This window comes from Schistocerca gregaria, chromosome 7 (assembly GCF_023897955.1).
Source record: "Schistocerca gregaria isolate iqSchGreg1 chromosome 7, iqSchGreg1.2, whole genome shotgun sequence".
NCBI lineage: Eukaryota > Metazoa > Arthropoda > Insecta > Orthoptera > Acrididae > Schistocerca > Schistocerca gregaria.
In genome coordinates, this window is record NC_064926.1 from 101,056,039 (window position 1) to 101,082,129 (window position 26,091).

General features: G+C 42.0%; 1 protein-coding gene across 3 annotated transcripts in view; it reads right to left on the reverse strand.

The window, feature by feature from the left end:
- LOC126282224 (DNA repair protein complementing XP-C cells homolog) overlaps positions 1 to 26,091 on the reverse strand; it is a 289,038-nt gene that overhangs the window by 3,654 nt on the left and 259,293 nt on the right. The window contains exons 4-5 of one of the 3 annotated variants that reach the window (XM_049981789.1): positions 16,641 to 16,809; positions 8,940 to 9,094 (exon numbers count right to left, since the gene is read on the reverse strand). The exons of 1 other annotated variant lie outside the window; for it this stretch is intronic. In XM_049981789.1, coding sequence (XP_049837746.1) covers positions 8,940 to 9,094; positions 16,641 to 16,809 — 324 coding nt within the window. The remainder of the gene's footprint in view (positions 1 to 8,939; positions 9,095 to 16,640; positions 16,810 to 26,091) is intronic. One more of the 3 variants, XM_049981786.1, reaches the window with a different exon arrangement.

The following is a 26,091-nucleotide window of genomic DNA, read 5'->3' on the forward strand; positions in this document are numbered from 1 at the left end:
ACATTGCTCAGATTCCACCAGAACTGTTGTGAGCAACTGTTGATCATGTCATTTTTATGGATACAGCATCTCTTTCATGTCTCCATTGTTCATATTTAACAGAATGGGTAAAAAGTGGTCCATAATAAAATCAATATTACGCTTTTCTCATTTGAAATTTTCCTTCCTGCATCAAATTCCCAACCCATTACACAGGGAAACATTTCCGTACATTTTTCTACATCTACATCCATACTCCGCAAGCCACCTGACAGAGGGTACCTTGAGTACCTCTATCGGTTCTCCCTTCTATTCCAGTTCCGTATTGTTCGTGGAAAGAAGGATTGTCGGTATGCTCCTGTGTGGGCTCTAATCTCTCTGATTCTATCCTCATGGCCTCTTCGCGAGATATACATAGGAAGGAGCAATATACTGCTTGACTCTTTGGTGAAGGTATGTTCTCGAAACTTCAACAAAAGCCCATTCCGAGCTACTGAGCGTCTCTCCTGCAAAGTCTTCCACTGGAGTTTATCTGTCATCTCCGTAACGCTTTCGCGATTACTAAATGATCCTGTAACGAAGCGCGCTGCTCTCCGTTGGATCTTCTCTATCTCTTCCATCAAACCTATCTGGTACGGATCCCACACTGATGAGCAGTATTCAAGCAGTGGGCGAACAAGCCTACTGTAACCTACTTCCTTTATATGATCATTACATTTTAAATCACTGCTAATGCGTACTCCCAGACAATTTATGGAATTAACTGCTCCCAGTTGCTGACCTGATATTTTGTAGCTAAATAAGGGATCTATCTTTCTATGTATTCGCAGCACATTACACTTGTTTACATTGAGATTCAATTGCCATTCCCTGTACCATGCGTCAATTCGCTGCCGATCCTCCTGCATTTCAGTACAATTTTCCATTGTTACAACCTCTCGATATACCACAGCATCATCCGCAAAAAGCCTCGGCAAACTTCTGATGTTATCCACAAGGTCATTAATATATAATGCGAATAGCAAAAGTCCTACGCCACTTCCCTGTGGCACACCTGAAAGTACTCTTACTTTGGAAGACTTCTGTCCATTGAGAATGACATGCTGCATTCTGTTATCTAGGAACTCTTCAATCCAATGACACAATTGGTCTGATAGTCCATATGCTCTTACTTTGTTCATTAAACGACTGTGGGGAACTGTATCGAACGCCTTGCAGAAGTCAAGAAACACGGCATCTACCTGTGAACCCATGTCTATGGCCCTCTGAGCCTCATGGACAAATAGCGCGAGCTGGGTTTCACACAATGGTCTTTTTTCGAAACCCATGCTGATTCATACAGAGTAGATTTCTAGTCTCCAGGAAAGTCATTATACTCAAACATAATACGTGTTCCAAAATTCTAGTTCTGCACATCTGTTCAATGTCCCTTCTTGAAAACGGGGATGACCTGTGCCCTTTCCCAATCCTTTGGAATGCTATGCTCTTCTAGAAACCTACGGTACACCGCTGTAAGAAAGGGGCAAGTTCCTTCACGTACTCTGCGTAAAATCGAACTGGTATCCCATCAGGTCCAGTGGCCTTTCCTCTTTTGAGAAATTTTAATTGTTTCTCTATCCCTCTGTTGTCTATTTGGATACCTACCATTTTGTCATCTGTGCGACAATCTAGAGAAGGAACTACAGTGCAGTCGTCCTCTGTGAAACACCTTTGGAAAAAGACATCTAGTATTTCGGGCTTTAGTCTGTCATCCTCTGTTTCAGTACCATTTTGGTCACAGAGTGTCTGGACACTCTGTTTTGATCCACCTACCGCTTTGACTTAAGACCAAAGTTTCTTAGGAATTTCTGCCAAGAAAGTACATAGAACTTTAATTTCGAATTCATTGCATGCCTCTCACATAGCCCTCCTCACATTACATTTCGCTTCGTGTAATTTTTGTTTGTCTGCAGGGCTTTGGCTATGTTTATGTTTACTGTGAAATTCCCTTTGCTTCCGCAGCAGTTTTCTAACTCGGTTGTTATACCACGGGGGCTCTTTTCTATCTCTTACGATCTTGATTGACACATACTCATCTCATGCATATTGTACAATGGTTTTGAACTTTGTATACTGATCCTCAACACTATCTGTACTTGAGACAAAACTTTTGTGCTGAGCCGTCAAGTACTCTGAAATCTGCTTTTTGTCACTTTTGCTAAACAGAAAAATCTTCCTGCCTTTTTTAATATTTTTATTTATGGCTGAAATCATAGATGCAGTAACCGCTTTATGATCGCTAATTCCCTGTTCTGCGTTAACTGTTTCAAATAGTTCGGGTCTGTCACCAGAAGGTCTAATATGTTATCGCCACGAGTCAGTTTTCTGTTTAACTGCTCAAGGTAGTTTTCAGATAATGCACTTAAAAAAGATTTCACTGGATTGTTTGGTCCTGCCACCCACTGTAAATGTTTGAGTCTCCCAGTCTATATCCGGTAAATTAAAATCCCAAACCAGAACTACAACATGGTGGGGAAATCTACTCGAAATATTTTTCAGATTATCCTTCAGGTGCTCAGCCACAATAGCTGCTGAGCCAGGGGGCCTACAGAGACATCCAATTACCATGTCTGAGCCTGCTTTAACCATGACCTTCACCCAAATTATTTCACATTTCAGATCTTCATCAATTTCCTTCGATAAAATTACACTTCTTATCGCTATAAACACCCCCCCCCCCCCCCCCCTTCACTGTCCAGCCTGTCTCTGCAGTATACATTCCAATCTGAGTTTAGGATTTCATTACTGTTTACATCTGGTTTCAGACAACTTTCTGTCCCTAGTACTATATGGGCATTGTGAAGAACATCAACGAAGTTTCACTGCCATACAATAATTACAGCCCACACTGGATCTTTATGAGAGCTGCGCTTAATTATAACCACTTGGTACGACTGACTCTGAAAGCTTGTAAACTTAAATATCTTCATATGCGTGTTCTTGGTGAGAAGATTATTAGACCATATTTTCAAAAACTGGTTACTTTTGTTCATACAGCAGGCAACATTATGTCTCAGTCTTTCTGTTCGACATGAGTATGCATCCAGAGTACATCTGCCAATGGCTTATTAAAATGTTCCACAAGCCCGTTCATCAGTGGCTGATAGGTGTGGTCTTTCTATGCACAATGTTGCAGAATGAAATTACCTCTGACAACAGTCTTTACTCCGATACATGGTGTCCATAAATTATCTTTACATTTTAAAGACTCTAATAACAAAATGCAATTCAATGCTTTTGGACATAGTGCAGAAGGGAACCACATCAGAACCAACTACCAGGGCTTGGCATATGGTATTGCAACGGGAAGTGTTCTCCATAAACATGGGGAGGTCACCTGCCTGTTTCAGATGTCAATATGGACAATGTAAAGCAGGCATTTGTCAGGAGACCGGCAAAATCAATGTGTATAGCAGACAGAGTTGGAAATGCCATGATCAACAGTCCACAAAGTCTTCGATGAGATGTTACATCTTTATGTCAACAAGGTGCAGCAGCCAAAGCCGGCTAACACAGCTCAAGATGAACAGTTTGCAGAGGGGATACTAGTCAAGTTGAACACAATGATATTTGGAAAAGATTTGTTACTTCAGTAAATCATCTTTTCATGTATCCGGAAAACTGCCCATCACATCTGCCCCAGTGCAGATGGAACTGAAGGACCTGCAGTGTAATTCTGGTTTAAAATACACATTCTTTTACATTAAAACTGTCCACAAGTTCTATAAAGTTTACCTCTGAAGAGTTTTCATGTCTCCATAATGAGGCTGCAAAAGTAATATTAGTGTTTCAATCAACATGTGTGTGAAAGTTTGCTTTCAAATGTTTCGTGGTGATTGAGCGTAAAATGCGATTCATCTGAGAAGGTCACCTGTCACAATTCCAGCCTATGTCATTGATGAACAGCAATCAGCACAGGTACATGAGCCATGCACCTGTTGCGGAGACCCGTATGCATCGACATTCCCTGAATGGTCACTGAAGAAACACTGCTGGTAGCCCCCATAGTTCATCTGGTTGGTCAGTTGATAAACACTTACATGTCATTTTACCCGTACACGACTCTCCAGCTATCACTCACAGGTCATCTATGGCCTAGGTGCACCACAGTTGCCTCGTTGTCGCTTTTATATAGCACTATTTTTCCATGCATGGTACACTTTTAACCATGATGATGCGCAAACAAATTACAAACTTAGCAGTTTTGGAAATACTGCCAGCCTTGGCACGAAAGACAAAGATCATTCCCTATTGGACACGCGATACATTGCTCTGTTTCCAGATTACCACATTCAGAGCACTGTTTTCCATGTCCTACGGACACGTTTTATATACCCTCCACTGCCAGTGCTGCCACCTGCCATCGGTTTTTGCTTGTTGACATCAAACATAGACGGTTGTCACAATACTGTGACTGGACAGTGTATATCTAAGTTTAAAAGTTTTAAGCATTCCATAAGGAACAATGTGGCATGCAGAATACTACTGGTGTAATGCAGTTGCAAACCAGCTCAATGTATTCTTTTGTGCTATCCACTGGTAACTGTTCATCACGATAAGCTGCAGAGAGCTTTAGACTTTCAAATTTTCTACTATAGTATAATATGAAGCCAAGCCACATGAAGCCATTTAATGTTCCTTGTGCAACTGCCCTCAAATGCAGTATATTCGCAGTTTCCTCATCTTCACAAACAGACAGTGAGGCTTGGTAATGGGGGAAGTGTGCAATTTTCCATGAGATCCGCATGCATCTGAGAGCTCTACACATGTACAGAATTCTTGGTCATTTCCCGTAGACAGGGATCACAGTGTTTTCATGTTACATATGAAATGTAAAGAGAGGGAGAGTCCCAAGGGCAATGTGTGATGCGGAGTTGTGCACAACTGCATCAATGATGCAGTCTCTTTCAGTGAATCTACTGTCATCAATAATGTTTACCTGGGCATATCACAAGAGTTTGCTGTGGCACAGTTGGAGCATACCTGGATCATATTCCAAAAGGACAGAAAAGGATGGGACACCATCTCACTGGTCCCTAAACACTCAACAATTTCTGGATTGAAAAGTTTATGGGTAGGTAGAGGATGGAAAGGTCTCTCCCACTGCTTGCCATGGTCACTTGATCTTACATCAGTAGACTTCTTCCTACGGGATCAGGTGTTCTGAACCAAAGTTGCACACCTACGGGACTTCATGACATGCATTCACAATGCATTTCAACATGCCCAACCTCCATCCCTCCAAGTTCCTGAAAACTGAATAAGGCCTGGATGTTGTGTGTACCACTATGGAGTGCACACACTGATGTGTATGAATGAGTAAACAAAACTTTATGAGTTACCTTGTAACATGTTCAAAATCAGTTATTATCTAGAACAGTTTTAAAGATATTAAAGTCTAAGGCTGTAAATTTACAGATGCATTTTACTTTTCCATGACTACTTGATGCTCAATGATTAAAATTATGCCTTCTGAAAGAGACTGTTGCTTTCTGGAACCTCAGCAGTTACACAGTCTTGGTGACAACACAGGATGTGAGATAGTGAGTGCTGCTTTTTATCAGTTTTTTCCCAACCGTTAACTTGGGAAACCACCCTCAAAGGTCAATTTCAAAATGCTGAAATGGAGTAAATGCAGGACGAATCGGTACCAAATGTCCTGAGGGTTCTGAGTCGCATGCTTCTATCACTGTCATTCTGTATATCAGTGGCGATCTGGCCAACAATTCTACCAATGATATTCGCAAATTCCATACGACTTGACAAAAGGTTGTTATGACAGTACTTCAGTATTACTGGCCGTGAATGACCAGGCATAATGGGCAACTATTTCCATGGCATTTGTTCATGATTTTCTCTCCATATATTAATATGAATTTTGTTTTGGCAACTTCTTTCTTCTCTAACACCTATACAATCTTCTGTAATGCTGTATTTTCTGCTTGTTCAGCTGCAAAGTTCACTAATGCAGTTACGTGTAGGATACCACCAGTGCTGTAATATTACAACAACGGATTCTGTGAAGGGCAATCTTCAGCCTTGCATTTGTGTCCAGTTTTGCGTATTATGAGGGGTAGCCATAAAGTTTTAGTTATTACTTTGAGGGAATTTTTTTTTTTTTTTTTTAAATATGATTACGCAGCTAAAGAAGTCATCTGGATTAATCTGACACAGGTGCAGTATTTCCTCTGTTGCAGCATTGTTCCCGTCCAAATGAAGATAACTAATTACTACCTGATACTCTGCTAAATGAGCTATGTCATTCTAGTTTGGATTCATTAGTGGCATGATATAATACTGTGGCATCAGAATCTAATGTGCACCCAGACTGTGGACAGACGAAACTGTCTGAAGGGATTCGGAGAAGACAGTGTTAATCCTTCCAGTGTGTCATTTTAAATTAAGACACATAATATGTGGGTGAAATTCAAAGACAAGGACATAAATATAACAGGGCATAACGATTTACACTGCAGGCAGCTCTTTCTAGTGGTATATACAGAACTACTTGGTACCAGCATGCTGTACGCTTGAAAACAGAACAGATTGTGTGATAAGACAAATCTTCACTAAATTTTGGGTTAGCACTTTAATTCAGTCAACCGTTCAATTACACAAATTTATTTTTCAAAGTTATAATTTTATGGCTATCTCTCAAACTGTGAAGGCATATTCCTAAGGCCTCAGTACCCATCTTGCCAATCACGCTGATGGTCCCTTCAAACTTGTCAGCCTGCAGTAACAATGATGGTCAAAGAGTGGTTCGTCTGCCATATAAATAGAATTGAAATGTACAGATTGCCAGACAACTGCAACACACTATTTTTCAATCAAAGAGTTATTCTTTTGTGTGCTTCTGGGGGGTGAAAGCAATCACTTTTTCAACACCTTCCTTGATATGTATTTGCAATACACACTAATCCCAAAACCACTAGTGTCAATATGTAATTCCGCCTTGGCATTCTCTTCCAAAATTGAAAGCACTAGTGCAAATGTCATCTCTTCCTCAAGGCTTTTCTGTCCACTCACTGTAATAATAATAATAATAAATAAATAAATAAATAACACAGAGGTGAATTCTTGCAATAGTTCCTGCAGAGACGAACTTTACAAGCGATATCGTTTATAAAACATTTTAGTATGAGCCAATTCCAAAGAAGCTTCTTACATGAGCAATACAGTGAGTGACATTTACTGGGACACATTGACATGTTTACCAGAAGTCAGCTGTAGTTACCTGTAATTTCCTGTAATTTCCTGCTGTATACAGAATGACCCTGTTTGACATCTTGTGGCATATATTCATCACATACAATTTTTCCGTCTTTACAGTGGCACACACTGTGTCCAGGACATAATGAAAAGCTGCCGTCAGTACACCAAATGTCCATTTTTCTGGATGGCAATGGAACTAGTTGCATAACTGTTGCACGATAGTTGTGACATAAATCTGGGGATTCTAACTTCACTTCTCAGTGTTGGTATGCCTATTAAGAGATCAGTGACAATGAATAACTAACCTCTTCTAGAATTAGTGATACTATCAGCTCCTGGCTGGGCTCAAAACTGAAAGCTGCTACTTCTGGCTGGCTGTCTTTGACATTAAAATATGTTTTACCCACATTACCGTTGTAAGGTGTTTATGATCTTCCATGAGTACCATTAGTATGGCATGCAGAAGCTTGTCAAACTCTTTATCATAATGTTTTATGATGCAATATCTGTGTGTGCTACCACCAACTGATGAAGACTTCTGTTGTGGTGAGATCCTCCAAACGGAGCACTTGATACTCATCTCCTGCCATACGCCATGTCCTTCATTAGAAACGTTTTCGGCTTCTAGTATAATCATGTTCACCGTGTGATACAGCACCAAAACATACATACACAGATTACGTATCAATGGCTAATCCATCATTGGCACTGTCCATAGTTGTTTGGAAGTGTGGAGTTGCTGCCAGATGTCGCCAAACATGGTATTAATTTTTTGCTGAATCTGTTAAGCCATTTTGTCAGATTCTGTCCTGCAACTTTGAACGGATGCATGATAATCATCTGTCACATTAATGTTTTTGTATCGTACATTGACAATCCTATGAGAAATTCACTGTTTGTACTGGGGTACCTGCTCATTTAAGGGATGGTATTTGTGTGGCCCCACCATACTCACAGTGATGTTGTTGTATGAAATACCTGGTGTCACCACCAAATTAACATGGAATCTGGAATCGAGTTCCACCTATGAGAGCAGAGTTGTCAACAAGCTTTCACACTGGAAGTATGTTTACTGATTGCACACAAAACTGACTTGCCTGCCTCAGTAGAGGCATAACATAACATTCAACGTAAATAAAATATTTTAGAAAATTTCAATAACCCATGAATAATTAAGACCCAGACCCTTCCGAAAATTATAAAGTTGAAAATAATTTCAGGAGGCAGGAATCAAGCTTGTGACTTGCACATTACCAACCATCAACTGTAATCAGTACATTGTGGCAGGCAATGAATAGCACAGTACAATGCTGTGTACTGGGCATGAAAACATTTGGTAAATTTGGGCTTGAGGGTGTCACACATGGCCCAGCAACTTACAGAGTGAAGATGTAAATATAGATCCACCCTTCCCCCACCATAATGACACAGAATAATTCGACAAACAAGAAAACTATTACTGACCTGTCATCACGTAAGATCACTGTTTTAAGGAATATGAAATATGGGACTTGCAGAGATCACTCTGCAATAACCATGAAGAACATAATAGCACAATTTTATACATTTTGGTCAATCTGATGAAAATTTAAAATATATTCAAAATTAATTACAATACTTTTGAAGATTGACACCTAGATAATAGCAGTCTTTGCAAAAAGTCCATAATAATATTCTGGAAAATAATTTTAATATATTGGACTCACTGCTTGCCATGCTTCAGCCAGCACATCTTTGTACTCTTCGCAGACTACAAATCCATCATAAACAGGATGACTTGCTCCACAGTGGAAATCAAAACCAATGACTGCTGGAGCACAATCTATCTGCAATTTTCTGGCTACGCGATTCAAACCTGGAACTAAGGGGTTACTTTTGTTAGATCTCTAGATTTACTAAACAAATTTTAAAAAATAAAAACTGCTTTCATAGTAGAACAGATTACACTTTATCACACGTGCACAAAAGCTTCAGAGTAACATTCTGTACATGAACTCAGTTTAAGTATAAAATATTAGAATTTTGTATGTAACATTCACTATAGAATGGAGTTTTCAATGAAATTAACTTGTGTGAAAAATCAGACCTGTGTGACTGACATGCAGATCTTTGCTGTCGATAATAATACTTTCACAACAGAGACCAGAAAAGGATAAGTACAGAACAAAGAAGCATGCAGTGTTCATCTGTCAGGAGTGTTTGTGTAAGTTCCTGATGATTACAGAAAAGATGTGAAGGCTGTATTCTTTATTATGACTTAAAATATTCTTTATACCTGTCTACTGCAGTGTCTTGCAAAATGTGTAAGATCAAGTCAACAAAAACTGTTACTGTGTTTCTACCTTGTATATTTTACTCTAAAGAGTCTATTCAGACAATATCTGTTCCACATGACAGCTCCTCTTTTGATCTTCTTCTACACAGATACTCCGCAATGAACTGTACAGTGCATGGCAGAGTGTAAACCATACCACTACACGTCATTTCCTTTACCATTACACTTCCAATTACAACGAGAGAAAAACAACTGTCTATAAGCCTCTGTATGGGCCCTAATTTCTTATACCTTCTATGTTGTAGGCAGTAGAATCGCTCTGCTCTCAGCTTCAAATACTGTCTCGCTAAATTTTCTCAGTAGTGCTCCTAAAAAAGAATGCATTCCCACTTGAGTCCCCGGAGCGTGTCTGTAACACTCGTGTGTTGTTTGACTCTACCAGTAACAAACCTGGAAGTCCATCTCTGAATTGCATCGATATTTTCCTTTAATCTGACCTGGTATGGATCCCAAACACTTGAGCACTACCTGAGAATAGCTCACACTAGCATCCTGTACGCGGTCTCCTTTACAGACGAACTACACTTTCCTTGTATTCTTCCAATAAACTTTCCTACCACAATCCTCATATTCTTTTTCCATTTCACATTGCCTTGCAACATTACTTCCAGATATTTAACCCTAGAACAGTTGGGCTGGGTCTGTGAGACCTGTTAGTTTTTCTTTCACTCAGTTTATATACTTACAGTTGCTGATTTGACTGAAGCACCCTGCTAGCTTCCTGAAATATCTGCAAGACAGTGTTCACGTCATGACTGACGTTTTGCTTTGTTTAGACACTGTTTGGCAGCTTCTAAACAGCACATGCAGCTGACAGACGCATCCTGACTGTCTACATTACTGTTTTCTGCTGGTGCAACCCCACTTTTATTTTGGTGTGGGCCTATCACTGAGGTACTTCGCAAACTATTTGTTATTTCCTAAAACTGATTTGTTATTGCCAATCATTTGCAATTAAAGTGGCAAGAGAAAGTCATTTATAGCCATCGGATGCATGGCACAAGTGACACCCAATCACCTGACTGCGTTCGAAGTCTGTGAGGTCCACAGAGCACCCCAATGCTCTCTCACAATGTCTAATGACTACTGGGGTCACTGATATAGAGTACCTGGCAGCAGGTGGCAGCACAATGCACCTACTATGAAAACATATGTTTTTGGTGGTGTCCGGATACTTTTGATCACATTGTGTACATCCACTGTTAGAATAATGGCAGTTATTTTTTATCAATCCACTGACTGATTTAGTTCTTGAAAGAACCAATACCTATACTGATTCAGATCAAAGCAAATATACCAGTGACCCAAATATGGCTAGGCCTACAAGTTTTGATCAACTGAAGGCATATTTTGGCTTGTTTTACTTAGCTGGAACATTGTATGGCGATAAAAAGAATATTGAAGACTTTTGGAATACAGATGGTACTAAAATAGAAATTTTTACAAGCAATTATGTCTCTGACAAGGTTCAGAATTTTGTATCATTGTATCAGTTGTGACAACATTCATACATGGCAAGAAAGAAAAGCACATAATACTCTTGCTGCCATAAAATCAATTCTTGATATGTTTATCTCAAACGACAATGCATATTTTGCTCTGTCAGGAAATACTGCTTTGGAGAAATACTCACTCCATACAGAGGCAGGTGCAGGTTCAGAATGTGTATCCCAAATAACCAGCCAAGCAGGGGATCAAAGTTTTCATCCTTGCTTGTTCTAAAATGTAATATGTAAAATATTTAGAAGTCTATGCAGCTGCACAACCACAAGGATCGTACAAGGCCAGTAATAAGGCAGACACTGTTGTTTTGCATCTGTTAGACACACAACACCAACAACAAAAAGGCCTCCAAGAAATCTAACAGACAACAGGAGACTCGAATCCTACATTCACTGACAAAGTGGTGAACAGTCTGGTATGTAGCCCCGCAGTCACAGGCTGGATCAGGCAGCTTCTTCCACTTAAAGGAAGCATCCCTGCATTGGCCATGGCCTGTACGGATTCTGTTGAGAGTAGTCCAGGTCTTGCGTGGTAGGTCGAATCCACTTGGAAGTTTAGCACCTGAGAAGATGTTACGCAGGTGCACATCTGTCACTGCTTCCCACCGACCTTTCCAATCTTCAAGAGGTTTGAAATACTTAGCAGCCATGTCAGCAGCATCGCACAGAGTTGGATGGTGTGATTTCAGTCTCTTAAAATTTAAAAGTGGCAGGTCACTATGTACAGGTAGGTTAGAATTCCTCGAGATCTTGTGGTATTCTCTCGTAAGGGCAGTACATCTATGTAGATCGGGAGGCATCATACCGGTTAACAGTGGAAGCCAATAAACTGGAGTAGATCTGACTGCGCCAGATATTATGCGCATTGTCGTATTCAGCTGGGTATCAACAAGACTTGTATGATAGCTGTTCGTCCAAACAGGTGCACAACACTCAGCACTTGAGTACACCAAGCCCAGAGCTAAAGATCTCACGGTGGTTGCTGAAGATCCCCAGGCAGTTCTGCATAGCTTATGGAGGATGTTGTTTTGAGTCCTCAACTTTTGAGCTAAGTTAAGAAGGTGTTGTTTCAAGCATAGAGTACAATCCAAGATTAACAAGAAAAATTGGATCAACTATCAAACTCCTTCAACTGAATGTATTTCCAGTTACTTACATTTAGTACTACACAGAAGTAAGTTTTTCAAGATTTGTTTTGACAATTATTGTACAATTCAAAAAATTAAAATAATGTCACTATAGCACTTAGTACTGCCTGGACAAAATAAAAATTCATCATTTGATGTAAATATACTGTCTGTCACTTGTTTTATTTATTGAGTCCCACACACTCATCCCAACTGTTCTTGAAACTATTTTCTGCCTGACCATTCTAGAGTCAAACAATGTGACTGTGCCAAGCAGGACACTACTAATGTTGTATTCAGTTTTTTTTTTCCAATTTATCCACATTAACTCACATTTTTCTAAATTTAGAGCAATCTGCCATCCATCACACCAACTAGAAATTTTATCCAAGTCATCTTGTATCTCCCTAGAATCACTGCAAACAACCACAGATTGCTGCCCACCCTACCTGCCAAATCATTTCCGTATACAGAGAATAATACCAGTCTTATCACACTTCACTGGAACACTCCTGACAATACCCTAGTCTCTGATGAACACTTGTCGCTGAGGACAAGATACTGGGTTATATTATTTAAGAAGTCTCCCAGCTACTCACATATCTGTGAACCAATTCCATATGCTTATACCTTCTTTAACAGCCTGCAATTGGATACTGTGTCAAACACACTCTGGAAATCTAGAATTATGGAATCTGCCTGTTGCCTTTCATCTGTGGTTCACTTAATTTGATTGATGTTTTGTTATATTATCTGGAGTATGCCCTTTGAAAGGATTTTGTGAAGAACAGGCAAAGGAAAAATACCTCTGTGCTGATAACAGTTAGATCCACCTTCCCTGCCACTGAATCAGATGGTACTACCAACTATACCAGGCAACAAAATTATTTTAAGTTGTTCATGGAGTTCTTATTCCTTGCACAGTACCACCAAGCAATTGGAATTAAATGGCTCCTAGTAGTTCATGGGGCGTAACACAATGGAAGCAACACATTCACAATTTATTTAATGTCACACTGACCCGTAATAACAGCTGTAGGTTTGTTGTTTCTCTGTTCTCAGACAAAAACACCGTATAAAATATTCAAATATTAAGGTGCATTATTTATATTCATTGGGTTGGTCGATTTTACAAGGAATATTTTCATTCCCTCTATATCAATCCTTGAAGTAATAAGTTAAGACTTATTTCACACTGCCACAGCAATGGTAAGCATCTTTAACGCGACACTAGCTTTACCTGTGACTTTTCCAGTGTACTCTTGTGACACATATATCACACACATATAAGTGGTCTTTCCTTTTATCTACCTCCCCTTCTGTTTTTCTCCCTCCTCTTCCATCAGCTTCATTACACAATCCACATTTTTCACCTTCCCACTACCCCCATTTATCTTCCTCCCACCTCCTACTCTCTCTTTTCCTTCTCCATTCATTCGTCCCCCTTCTCCTTGTCTATCCCCTGCTCTCTGTTTTCCTCTCAATCCCCTCCTCCCTGTTTCTTCATCTTCACCTTCACCTATCTCCTCAATTGCATTACCACTCTGTTCAACTCCTACGTCACTCGTTTTTCAACTGAGACCCCACCGCAATAGGAAGCACGTGGTTCTTACTCCACTGTATTTCTTTCCAGACAGTAAGTGATATGTATAGTTGAAATCAATTCAGAGGCTGAAGAAGAGATGTGGAACATGCTGTAGCAAAGCAGCAGGTACCACATTTGTCATAAAAGTCTGTAAATTACTCAACTGATAGTATTTTCCAGTAAAGGTATTTCATTCATTCCAAGCAACTATCAATTCGTGACGTTATCACCCAGACACGAGTTGACAGTAAGCTGAATTCATTTTACCAGACTAATAGTTTCTTTCATTGGATAAAATTTTATTGATTATGAAAGACAAGTTCTTGAAGTTTATTTAGAATAGAAAATGTTTAGTTCGTAATTTATCTGTTTAATATAAAGGTGTTATGATTTTTGTAAGCAAGTAAAAAGTGTGAATTTATGTGCAGCTTTTACTCTTAGTCAAGTCACCACCTAGAGTGCCAAAAGTGCGCGTTTACAGTTTGCTGATCTGTGCGGTGAATTTTATTTTGCGGTTTTGAGCCGAATAGACACAAATCCAGTTTTATTTAGACTCTACGTGAGACAGACACATCACGTTACTACAGGAAGTCATTTAGCCCACCAGAGAAAATTGAAACCTGCGCACTTAATTTGAAACACACTAGCGCGTGATTGAGCTTTCCATTAACTCATGTATAATAATTGCAAACGTGCTTGCACTTCACGAAGTTTGAAATCACTTTTCAAGACAAATACTGATTTTTGATAAAAAGAACTGAAAATTTATTCAAAATATCGAGGTTCTGTTTTAATCAGGACACATTATCACCTTGTTGTTCACATTGCTTAGCAACACCGTACTGCAAATAAATTCATTCATTAGGACAATTTGCAACATAATAAGTCTCATTACACATACAAACTGTTACAAGGAATTTGCTGATCAAATGAGAGCGTAAGTGCGTTCTTTTCCAGAAATGCCAATAAACCAGCGGTTTCAAAGTTAAATTACCAACTGTTGTGTGACTTCATTGATACTGCATTTCAGTGACAAAACCTTTTCTCTTTCCCCCTCTCTGTCAATTCCCCCCATGTCCCATCCATCTGTTCCTCGGCCCTATCTCTGCCCATCGTCTATCTGTCATTCTGCTTGTCACATACGTTTTGTAATGGTTTATGTTTATGTCACTGTAGTGTGCATTAAGGTTTATGTGAGTAATAAATAGCATTTTGTCTACATAATTTTTTCAGAATCGAGTCAGATGCAGAAACTGTACTTGTACATTGAGCAATCCCCAGTACTGTCAGTTGCTCAACAGAGAAAACAATATGGTTATGTGAAAAATGAGAGGGGAGGAGAGGCGTAGTGGGGGGGATGTGTAGTGGGGTGGGGAGAGGCGGAGTGGGTGGTGGGGAGAGGCGCAGGGGGGAGAGAGAGGGGGGTGTAGAGAGAGAGCGAGGGTGGGGGGAGAGAGAGGGGGGTGTAGAGAGAGAGCGAGGGAGGGGGGAGAGCGAGGGAGGGGGGAGAGCGAGGGAGGGGGGAGAGCGAGGGAGGGGGGAGAGCGAGGGAGGGGGGAGAGCGAGGGAGGGGGGAGAGCGAGGGAGGGGGGAGAGCGAGGGTGGGGGGAGAGCGAGGGTGGGGGGAGAGCGAGGGTGGGGGGAGAGCGAGGGTGGGGGGAGAGCGAGGGTGGGGGGAGAGCGAGGGTGGGGGGGAGAGCGAGGGTGGGGGGAGAGCGAGGGTGGGGGGAGAGCGAGGGTGGGGGGAGAGCGAGGGTGGGGGGAGAGCGAGGGTGGGGGGAGAGCGAGGGTGGGGGGAGAGCGAGGGTGGGGGGAGAGCGAGGGTGGGGGGAGAGCGAGGGTGGGGGGAGAGCGAGGGTGGGGGGAGAGCGAGGGAGGGGGGAGAGCGAGGGAGGGGGGAGAGCGAGGGAGGGGGGAGAGCGAGGGAGGGGGGAGAGCGAGGGAGGGGGGAGAGCGAGGGAGGGGGGAGAGCGAGGGAGGGGGGAGAGCGAGGGAGGGGGGAGAGCGAGGGAGGGGGGAGAGCGAGGGAGGGGGGAGAGCGAGGGAGGGGGGAGAGCGAGGGAGGGGGGAGAGCGAGGGAGGGGGGAGAGCGAGGGAGGGGGGAGAGCGAGGGAGGGGGGAGAGCGAGGGAGGGGGGAGAGCGAGGGAGGGGGGAGAGCGAGGGAGGGGGGAGAGCGAGGGAGGGGGGAGAGCGAGGGAGGGGGGAGAGCGAGGGAGGGGGGAGAGGGAGGGAGGGGGGAGAGGGAGGGAGGGGGAGAGGGAGGGAGGGGGGAGAGGGAGGGAGGGGCGAGAGGGAGGGAGGGGCGAGAGGGAGGGAGGGGCGAGAGGGAGGGAGGGGGGAGAGGGAGGGAGGGGGGAGAGGGAGGGAGGGGGGAGAGGGAGGGAGGGGGGAGAGGGAGGGAGGGGGGAGAGGGAGGGAGGGGGGAGAGGGAGGGGGGAGAGGGAGGGGGGAGAGGGAGGGGGGAGAGGGAGGGGGGAGAGGGAGGGGGGAGAGGGAGGGGGAGAGGGAGGGGGAGAGGGAGGGGGAGAGGGAGGGGGAGAGGGAGGGGGAGAGGGAGGGGGAGAGGGAGGGGGAGAGGGAGGGGGAGAGGGAGGGGGGAGAGGGAGGGGGGAGAGGGAGGGGGGAGAGGGAGGGGGAGAGGGAGGGGGAGAGGGAGGGGGAGAGGGAGGGGGAGAGGGAGCACCACAACATATTCCTAGCATTATTTGCCAATCCTGTTGTGTGTACACTGCTTTAGTATATACAGGATATAATGCCCCGCATGAATTACTATGTATGCTAAAATTTGTCTGAATTACTATTAGTGTTGGGCACTAAATATTTCCTGGCAATGTCTGGATGTGTTTAATTTACTTACTTTGCATGTGGACAGTGCCTCCAGGCAGCATACTTGGTTTGAACAGTTCCACATTGCCATATGCATTCCTTGGAACCTTGCCATCAACCGCAGTTGGTGGGACATAGTCTTCAACTTGCCACGGCCCAAAGATTTCAAGTGGGATATCTTTGACCACTTTACCACTCATCTAATAACAAACAGATGACAATGAAATATTAGAAAAATGATCTTGAACTGTAAAACTATGACCTGAAACAAGTATATCATCAACTAATCCACATCATTGTATTAGTATTACAAGCAACAGACAACTGTTGTGATCACATCAACATGAAATCTAGTACAGATCTCAAATTCTTAAAAAGACATAGACAAAAAATATGGTAACACTAATTCTAACGTTCAGAAAACCAGGGACTGGAGCAACTGAATCATATTCCCTGCCAGGGTTCTGGTGATTTCTCGTGCTCTTAAATGAGAAATATCCTCCCACCACACCCACTCCAGTAGTACGCCACGTACCCAACCTCCCCAATATTCTCCTATCCCTATTTCACATCTGGTTGCAACAACTTGCCCCATGGCATGGACCCCTTCAATAGACCTATATGCAAGACCTGTTCCATACAGCCTTCCATTATCACCTACTCCAGTCCTGACAAAGGCATCTCCTATCTCATCAAACGCAGGACCACCGTTATGGTCTACCAAATAATCTGCAACACTGCGCAGCCTTCTATGAGGCAAGACCACTAACAAGCTGTCTGTCCACATGAATAGCCTCTGAGAAGTTGTGGCCAAGACACAGCTGGACCACCCAGTTGCTGAGCATACAACACAAAAACGGTGCGCACGGCTTGAGCAGCTGCTTCACAGCCTGTGCCAACTGCTTTCTTCTCACCAATACCTGCTTTTCTGAATTGCATTAGGGGGACCCCTCCCTCTCTCTCTCTCTCTCTCTCTCTCTCTCTCTCTCTCTCACACACACACACACACACACACACACACACACACACTTGCTATTCCACCAGCACAGTTACGTAGTCCTTTCCCCTTCTATGGTTATCTCCGTATCTCTCCCCCCCCCCCCCCCCTTGCACCCTGCACAGCCAGCCATCCATCCATCCCACCATACACACCATACAGCTACACCACATCCCTGAACGCTCTCACAGATGGCACTACTTCATCTTCCCATTCACCCCTACCCTACAATCCATTTCCTTCCCACACTGCACTCTTCTCTAACTCCTAAATACCCACCCCAGTTGAGATTGTTGCTCACTGGAGATGGGTGTTAGCACTTAAGAGATTACAGTGGTCACACGCACAAGTACACGTGTGTGTGTGTGTGTGTGTGTGTGTGTGTGTGTGTGTGTGTGTGTGTGTGTGTGTGTGTGACGGTGTTGGCGCGTGCCCGTGCACTTGGGTTCATTCTATAGCTTTAGAAGAATTCTGTCATATATATATGGGACTTACCAAACAAAAGCTCCCGGTGTAAAACCTGTCCCATGCACCCTCCCACCACCACCTACTCCAGTCCTGTAACCCGGAAGGTGTACACGATCAAAGGCAGAGCCACATGTGAAAGCACCCATGTGATTTACCAACTGACCTGCCTGCACTGTGATGCTTTCTATGTGGGAATGACCAGCAACAAACTGTCCATTCGCATGAATGGACACAGGCAGACAGTGTTTGTTGGTAATGAGGATCATCCTGTGGCTAAACATGCCTTGGCGCACGGCCAGCACATCTTGGCACAGTGTTACACCGTCCGAGTTATCTGGATACTTCCCACTAACACCAACCTGTCAGAACTCCGGAGATGGGAACTTGCCCTTCAGGATATCCTCTCTTCTCGATATCCGCCAGGCCTCACTCTCTGCTAATTTCAAATTGCTGCCACTCATACCTCACCTGTCTTTCAACATCATCTTTGCCTCTGTACTTCCGCCTCGACTGACATCTGTGCCCGAACTCTTTGCCTTTAAATATGTCTGCTTGTGTCTGTATATATATATATATGTGTGTGTGTGTGTGTGTGTGTGTGTGTGTGTGTGTGTGTGTGTGTGTGTACCTATCCTTTTTTCCCCCCTAAGGTAAGTCTCCCGGGATTGGAATGCTCCTTACCCTCTCCCTTAAAACCCACATCCTTTCGTCTTTCCCTCCCCTTCCCTCTTTCCTGACGAAGCAACCGCCGGTTGCGAAAGCTCGTAATTTTGTGTGTGTGTGTGTGTGTGTGTGTGTGTGTGTGTGTGTGTGTGTGTGTGTGTGTGTGTGTTATTTTATTGTGCCTGTCTACCGGCGCTTTCCCGCTTGGTAAGTCTTGGAATCTTTGTTTTTAATATATTTTTCCCATGTGGAAGTTTCTTTCTATTATATAAAACCGTCACCATGCTCTCCCTACCCCTCAAGTCACACCCCTTTTCTATCTGTATGTCTGAAATGATCCAAGGAACTACTCTAGGGATGGATTATGGTACAATTTTCACTAATAGACAGACTGATTCACAAGAAACGTTTGGGGGCACAGGAGACAGCAGTAAGGCTGACTGATTGCAGTGCCTCTCTGATGTAAAATACCACTACCAGGAGCCTGGTGCATTTTACCACTCAGTACCTAGACAACATGTAATGCAGGACATTTCAGATATTAAACTAATAAGAATAACCTTTTTGGTACAGAGATTATGTTCATGGTGTGTAAAGGGAAATTTGGGAAAAGGTCACAAAGCTAATGTGGCTCACTCCAGAAAGATGCTGAGGTATGGTATCTTGTATGCAACAGTAGCTCCTCCAAACACTGTTGCAGTTTGGTGGATGGTGCTATACTGGCACAGTAAACGTGTGGCTACAAGTGGGAATAGTTCACACCAAATTGGTGCTGCAGTATGGTAGGCTGGGTGGCACAATAGTTCACAGATCCTATCATTGTCATGACGTGTCACTCATAAAGCCAATTAAACATGCAACAATAACAATCATGTCTCCTGGCAGCTTTCCTGGAGTGTGCTGCTTGAATAAATCAAATTATATGAAAGTGTTGATATTCTATAGCCTAACCTTGGTTTCAGAATTTTAATCATAACTCTAGGCAGTGGCCTCCAAAGAAAATTACTTTTGCACCAGACAAGTCAGCCACCAGTAAATACTTAGTGCTACCAATGTAAAGTCCGGATAGGTTGCCAGTAAGATCTAAGAGACTCCTTTCGAAGAGCCTATTTACGTGTCAATAGCGTATGTATCAATCTCTCCTATTTCATATAATTGTTATTCCAACCCAGACTTTCAACTATTTGAAAAGGGAAATTGACAGTAAAGTAAAGGGTTATCTGCAGCAAACAGAAAGGATAAAATTTATATAATTCTGTTGAATCTTCCACTCATTTTCACAATCTATCATTGACAAAACACTGCCATCTGGAGAGCAAGATGTACGAGACAGGTGAAGTACCCTCAGACATCAAAAAGAATATTATAATTCCAATCCCAAAGAAAGCAGGTGTTGACAGATGTGAAAATTACCGAACTATCAGTTTAATAAGTCATGGCTGCAAAATACTATCACAATTTTTTTACAGACGAATGGAAAAACTGATAGAAGTCAACATTGCGTAGAATCAGTTTGGATTCTGTAGAAATACTGGAACTCGTGAGGCAATTCCCGCCCTGCAAACAAAATAATCTCAGAAGGTAGATTAAGGAAAGGCAAACATACGTTTCTAGCATTTGTAGACTTGGAGAAAGCTTTTGACAATGTTGACTAGAATACTTTCTTAAAATTCTGAAGGTGGCAGGGGTAAAATAAAGAGAGTGACGGCTATTTACAATTTGTACAGAAACCAGATGGCAGTTATAAGAGTCAAGGGGCATGAAAGGGAAGCAGTCGTTGGGAAGGGTGTCAGATATGGTTGTAGCATATCCCCCATATCATTCAATCTATAATATTGATCAAGCTGTAAAGGAAACAAAAGAAAAATTTGGAGTAGGTATTAAAGTCCATGGAGAAGAAATTTGAACTTTAAGGTTTGCTGATGACATTGTAATTCTGTCAAGAGACAGGAAAGGACCTGGAAGAGCATTTGAACGGAATGGACAGTGTCTTGAAAGCAGGATATAAGATGAACATCAACAAAAGCAAAATGAGGATAATAGAATGTAGTTGAATTAAATCAGATGATGCTGAGGGAATTAGATTAGGAAATGAGACACTCAAAGTAGTAAAGGAGTTTTGCTATTTCGGGAGCAAAATAACTGATGATTGTCAAAGCAGAGAGTATATAAAATGTAGACTGGCAATAGCAAGGAAAACGTTTTTGAAGAAGAGAAATTTGTTAACTTCAAGTATAGATTTAAGTGTCAGGAAGTCTTTTCTGAAAGTATTTGTATGGAGTGCAGCCATGTATGGAAGTGAAACAAGGACAATAAAAAGTTTAGACAAGAAGGGAAAGAGGCTTTCGAAATGTGGTGCTACAGAAGAATGCTGAAGATTAGATGGATACATCACGTAACTAATGATGACGTACAGAACAGAATTGGGGAGAAGAGGTGTTTGTGGCAAAACTAGACTGGAAGAAGGGATTGGTTGGTAGGGCGTGTTCTGACACATCAAGGGATCACTAATTTAGTATTGGAGGGCAGCGTGGAGGGTGAAAATCTTAGAAGGAGACCAAGAGATAAATACAATAAGCAGCTTCAGAAGGATGTAGGTTGCAATAGGTACTTGGAGATGAAGAAGCTTGCAACGGATATAGTAGCATGGAGAGCTGCATCAAACCAGCCTTTGAACTGAAGACTACCACAAAAACAAAAACAACAACAACAACATTGACTGTAGCTTTCCATCTACACCTAATAGAATGCTTTAGCCTGAAGGCTGTTTGTTCATCATAATCGACATTTTAAAATTGGAAAGTCCTTTGTGAAATACTTGAGGTAAGTTCAGACAGTAAGTTTACTGTGTCCATAATGGTCTGTTTTCTTGAGCATTATCAACACTGAGTAGTATAGGAATATGCCCTGACCAGAGTGAGCATTGCAGGAAAACAGCACTATGTAAACTCATGTTGGGGTGTCCAGTTGATCAAGTACGTCAGTAAGAAATGCCATCAAGTGCGAACCATGTGCTGTGATCCGCTTCCTACTCATGGAAGGAATACCACCTACCAAAATGTTTTCGCAATTCAAAACTGTTTATGGTGAAGGTGTTATTTCTAGAACTCCCTTTTATATGAGACACTCACAGAAACACTGGGATACTGGAAACTGAACACAAGATGGGTCACAGAAAAGATGACAAAACAGCCCAAGAAAAATCTTGTCAGTAGGGCTCCAAGTTTCTTGAGCAATTTGAATTGGACGTGAGGATTTTCTGACTTCTACTGTGCCTGTAGATGGACTGTGGATGGCTAATTACACACCAGAGACAAAAAGACACTCACCACATTTGCATCACATCAATTCCCCATATGCCAAAGAATTCAAAGACCATACTTTTTAGAAAAAAATTATAGCTTCGGTGTTTTGGGATCAAAACGGCATCATTTTGGTCGATTTCTGCCTAAGGAGGAGACCATCAATGTATGACAATATTGTGGCATTCAAAACTAAAGGAGGGGAATGGTGATGAGAGGAGTGTGCTTGCTGCACAACACCCATCACCACACAGCCTTAGCCACCATAGTGCTCTTGGACTCATTTGGTTGGGCTGTTCTGAACCCTCCCTTCCCAACTTGGTGCCTTCAGATTCAACCGACAAGCAGTTGCAGGAAAAGGTTCTGAAGTGAGGGAAGGAGCTGGGGGCGAAGCTCGAGGAGGGCTTTTGTGTCTTTGTTTACCATATGCATTGAAATGTATGGCAATTATGTGGAAAAATAGTCAACAAACACACCAAAAATATCCTATAATTTTTTCAAGTACATTTTATCCAAAAAGTATGAAAAATCTAGTACATTTACTTTCTCAACATGCCTCATAACTAATGGAAGGAGTAAAGGTTGAGGCATTGAACTGTTGACAGGCCCATAAGCAAGACAGAAAATGAAGGTAAAAATCTCTTAAATTATTATGTTGTGTCATGTTACTTTCTAACAATCAATGTTTTTAAATGAAACAGCAAGTTTACTGTTACCAGTCACCGTTTTATTTATTTCCACAGCGCGTTTCAAAGGTTTAAGCCTCCATCATCGGGTGGACTTACATTATTTAGTATGACATTTGTGTGTGTGTTGCGTTACGATGTTTTGGAGGAACTTGTGGCACTGCCTAGTGGAGAAACAAGACACTATTTCAGAACATGGTTTTGTATTTCTTCTGACAAAAAATTAAACTGATATCTAATGGTAAACATAAAATAAGTAAACTAGAGTACCTTCAATGGTCGCAGGTTCCTTTCACTGTCGAAACACATCACATGTATATGGTCACATTTGTAAACAAATATGGCGTCTGGAATCTGCTGGGTGCAAGGTTAAGCAGAAGAGAAGACTTAATCGCAAAGTGCAAAGAATAATTGTTTAAAGCATTTCGAGGTGATGTTGAGGAGATGTAGTTGATGTACACACAGTTTCAAGCTGACAAGGGGTACAAGCTGTTGGCATGATGAATTATCTGTAAATGATGTCAATCTCTCGTACTCTTGGCAGCTGTCAATATTTATGGTAAATATTAAGACGTGTGTGTGTGTGTGTGTGTGTGTGTGTGTGTGTGTGTGTGTGTGTGTGCGCGCGCGCATTTGAAGACTGTAGGCAGTTGCTGAAAACAGAGATGATACTTTTGTAAATATTGTCGTTTTTGTCATTTAAGATGGATTCCGGTTTTTTCGTTTGGTGTTTGTATATTTGGAGTGTTTTGAGGATTTTGTCAGAAGAAAACCAAAACCATGTTCTGAAATAGTGTATTGTTTCTCCACTAGGCAGTGCCACAAGTTCCTCCAAAAAAATCGTAACACAACACACACACAAATGTCATACTAACTAATGTAAATCGACCCGATGATGGAGGTTTAAACCTTTGAAACGCATCGTGGAAATGAATAAAACGGTGACTGGTAACAGTAAACTTGTTGTTTCATTTAATGTCAATAACTGACACGGTAAAGCCTAACCTAAAATATTCACATTTAAAATCAATGTTTTGACCCTTCTGCTGGGGTCTTCTGATGTTGCAGGTTAGTTGAATACTGTCAAAGACCAGTGTTGTGTTCACTTATAAAAGGGAGTTTTTCCGCACTCACAAGTGAATGTGACAGCTCTTTGATAGTGTTCAGATAATTGGGAACAATCATGAAGAAGATCCCAGAAAAGGGTTCAAACCACTGAATATTTAGAAGAAATTGAAGAGGAACATGATGTGGCCAAACAACATAGAAGATTTTACTTTGAACGACGATGGAAAGAGCCTACTGATTTACATGAAACTAAGATTTTTTACAGCTTTCAAATGAATCCTTCGTCAGAGCAAAGAACGAATTGTCCAAAAGCTAGAACATACCTCACCAAACATAAATTTTCATGTAGTGAAAGCTGCTTCTGATGTGTCGTAATGTAACTTCCAGCTAGAACTTAAAACGAACCACCTCTTTTCATACCAGCAATTTCACTTATACACTAATCACCATTGAAAAATGCACCCAAAAGAACTCAACAGATCCACTGCAAACTGGGTGGTAATGTTGCATATCATCAGCTACAGGAATGATTACTTCTGCACGGTCGGCCATCACGGAGGAGCTTGGGCTGATGTGGCCATCAGTTTACACAAGATGGCCCCAAACTACCTCACCTGTCAGTAGTACTGTGGGTAGCATCACCTGAATGAGCATTATGCCAAAGAGATGTGTTTGACAGCACATTTCCCAGGCGCAGAGTTCATGAGGAGCAACACCATGGGGCTGCAATGGGCTGGGTGGTTCTATCATTGTACTGCGCATCGCACTGGTCTTACATACATCAGCATTGAAAGTTGTTGGTGGCAACTGATACAGGAAGACAAGCATGCATGATGTGTGGGATATGGACGTCCAACACACACCGCAAGGAATAAAGATCAACAGATTGTCCAACAAATGCAGACAGATCCAACAGCAATGATAAGGGCATTCAGTGAGCTGTCCTGCCTTCTAAACAATATCCTATAAGTGCTACTACACAGGCAGGTGGATATGAAACACAGGGCTTGCCACACATATGGACAACTGATGCGACATAATCTCTGCACTGACTCATTTACATGTCTTTCGACAGCCCAGCACCTCTGCTATTTGGTGAGTTATTAACATTTTCCTTGAAGTTGTTTATATTCCAACAAGAGCTTCCATTGGAAAATACAGTTAAATTTCCCAGTGATAATGAAATTAAATGTATATACCCAGCAATACTCATGCAGAAAACCTGTCAGTCACATGCAGAAGTCAATGAAATTTCAATAGGAACACAATATTTTATATATGTTAAACATGATAGGATTTTTATCATGACTGAACTTGAAATTCAGCTGTCAGTGGAGAGAATCAACAGGAAATAATTTGAGTGGTCAATCTTTCAAAAGCAAAATTAGAAGGGAGGGGTATTAATAGAATTGTCTGCTGCACTCAGGTTAATTATAATGAATACAATTTTTGAGAAATCAACGTATGTGGGTGATGTTTGGGGGGGGGGGGGAGCGGGGGGAAGGGTGTGTGTGTGAAAAACAATATCAGATTTATTATATTATACTAAACTAAAGATTCAAAAATCAAATTAATGACTGCAAAGGTCTGGTACTGAAACCAATAGTGACTGTGACAGTTGAGATTCAGTAATTTAGAGAGAGGGGGGATGTGGGGGGATGTGGGGGGAGGGGAGGGGAGGGAGGGAGGGAGGGAGGGAGGGAGGGAGAGAGAGAGAGAGAGAGAGAGAGAGAGAGAGAGAGAGAGAGAGAGAGAGAGAGAGTTCGACCACAGGCAAGATGAAAGCACAAAAAACTAAAACTACTTTGCAAAAACATGACTCCTCAAAGAGTTATAAATGTGTAAAACATGAAAGAGGTGTTTTAAGTGCCAAATCAAAGGTATTAAGATTATGTTGGGTCAACATCTTTCCTAGTAGACTTCACCATCAATGGGCTGGAAAAGTGCACAATATTGACTCTGTTTACCTGTTCCTTTTCTGTAATGATTTCACTTTGCAGTGGCCTCTCAGTTGGGGATTGCACACAGTTGTAGGTCGTGGTCAATCTATGAGGCATTAAAACTAGATTGAGCTAGAGACCACCTATCTAAATTTTTAAAATATTGCAAACAAAGAGCAAAAATACATATTATCACTGGTTTTCAGTTAAAATATGCAATAACTGATGAAAAGGAGCCAAATATGCAAATGCATATGCAACATGCAAATGCGTATAATCCTGTCTCTAGTCATAACAGAACACGCTCAAGCCTAGTGGTATTTCTTTGACTATTGTGTATGTTGAGAACTGCTTCACA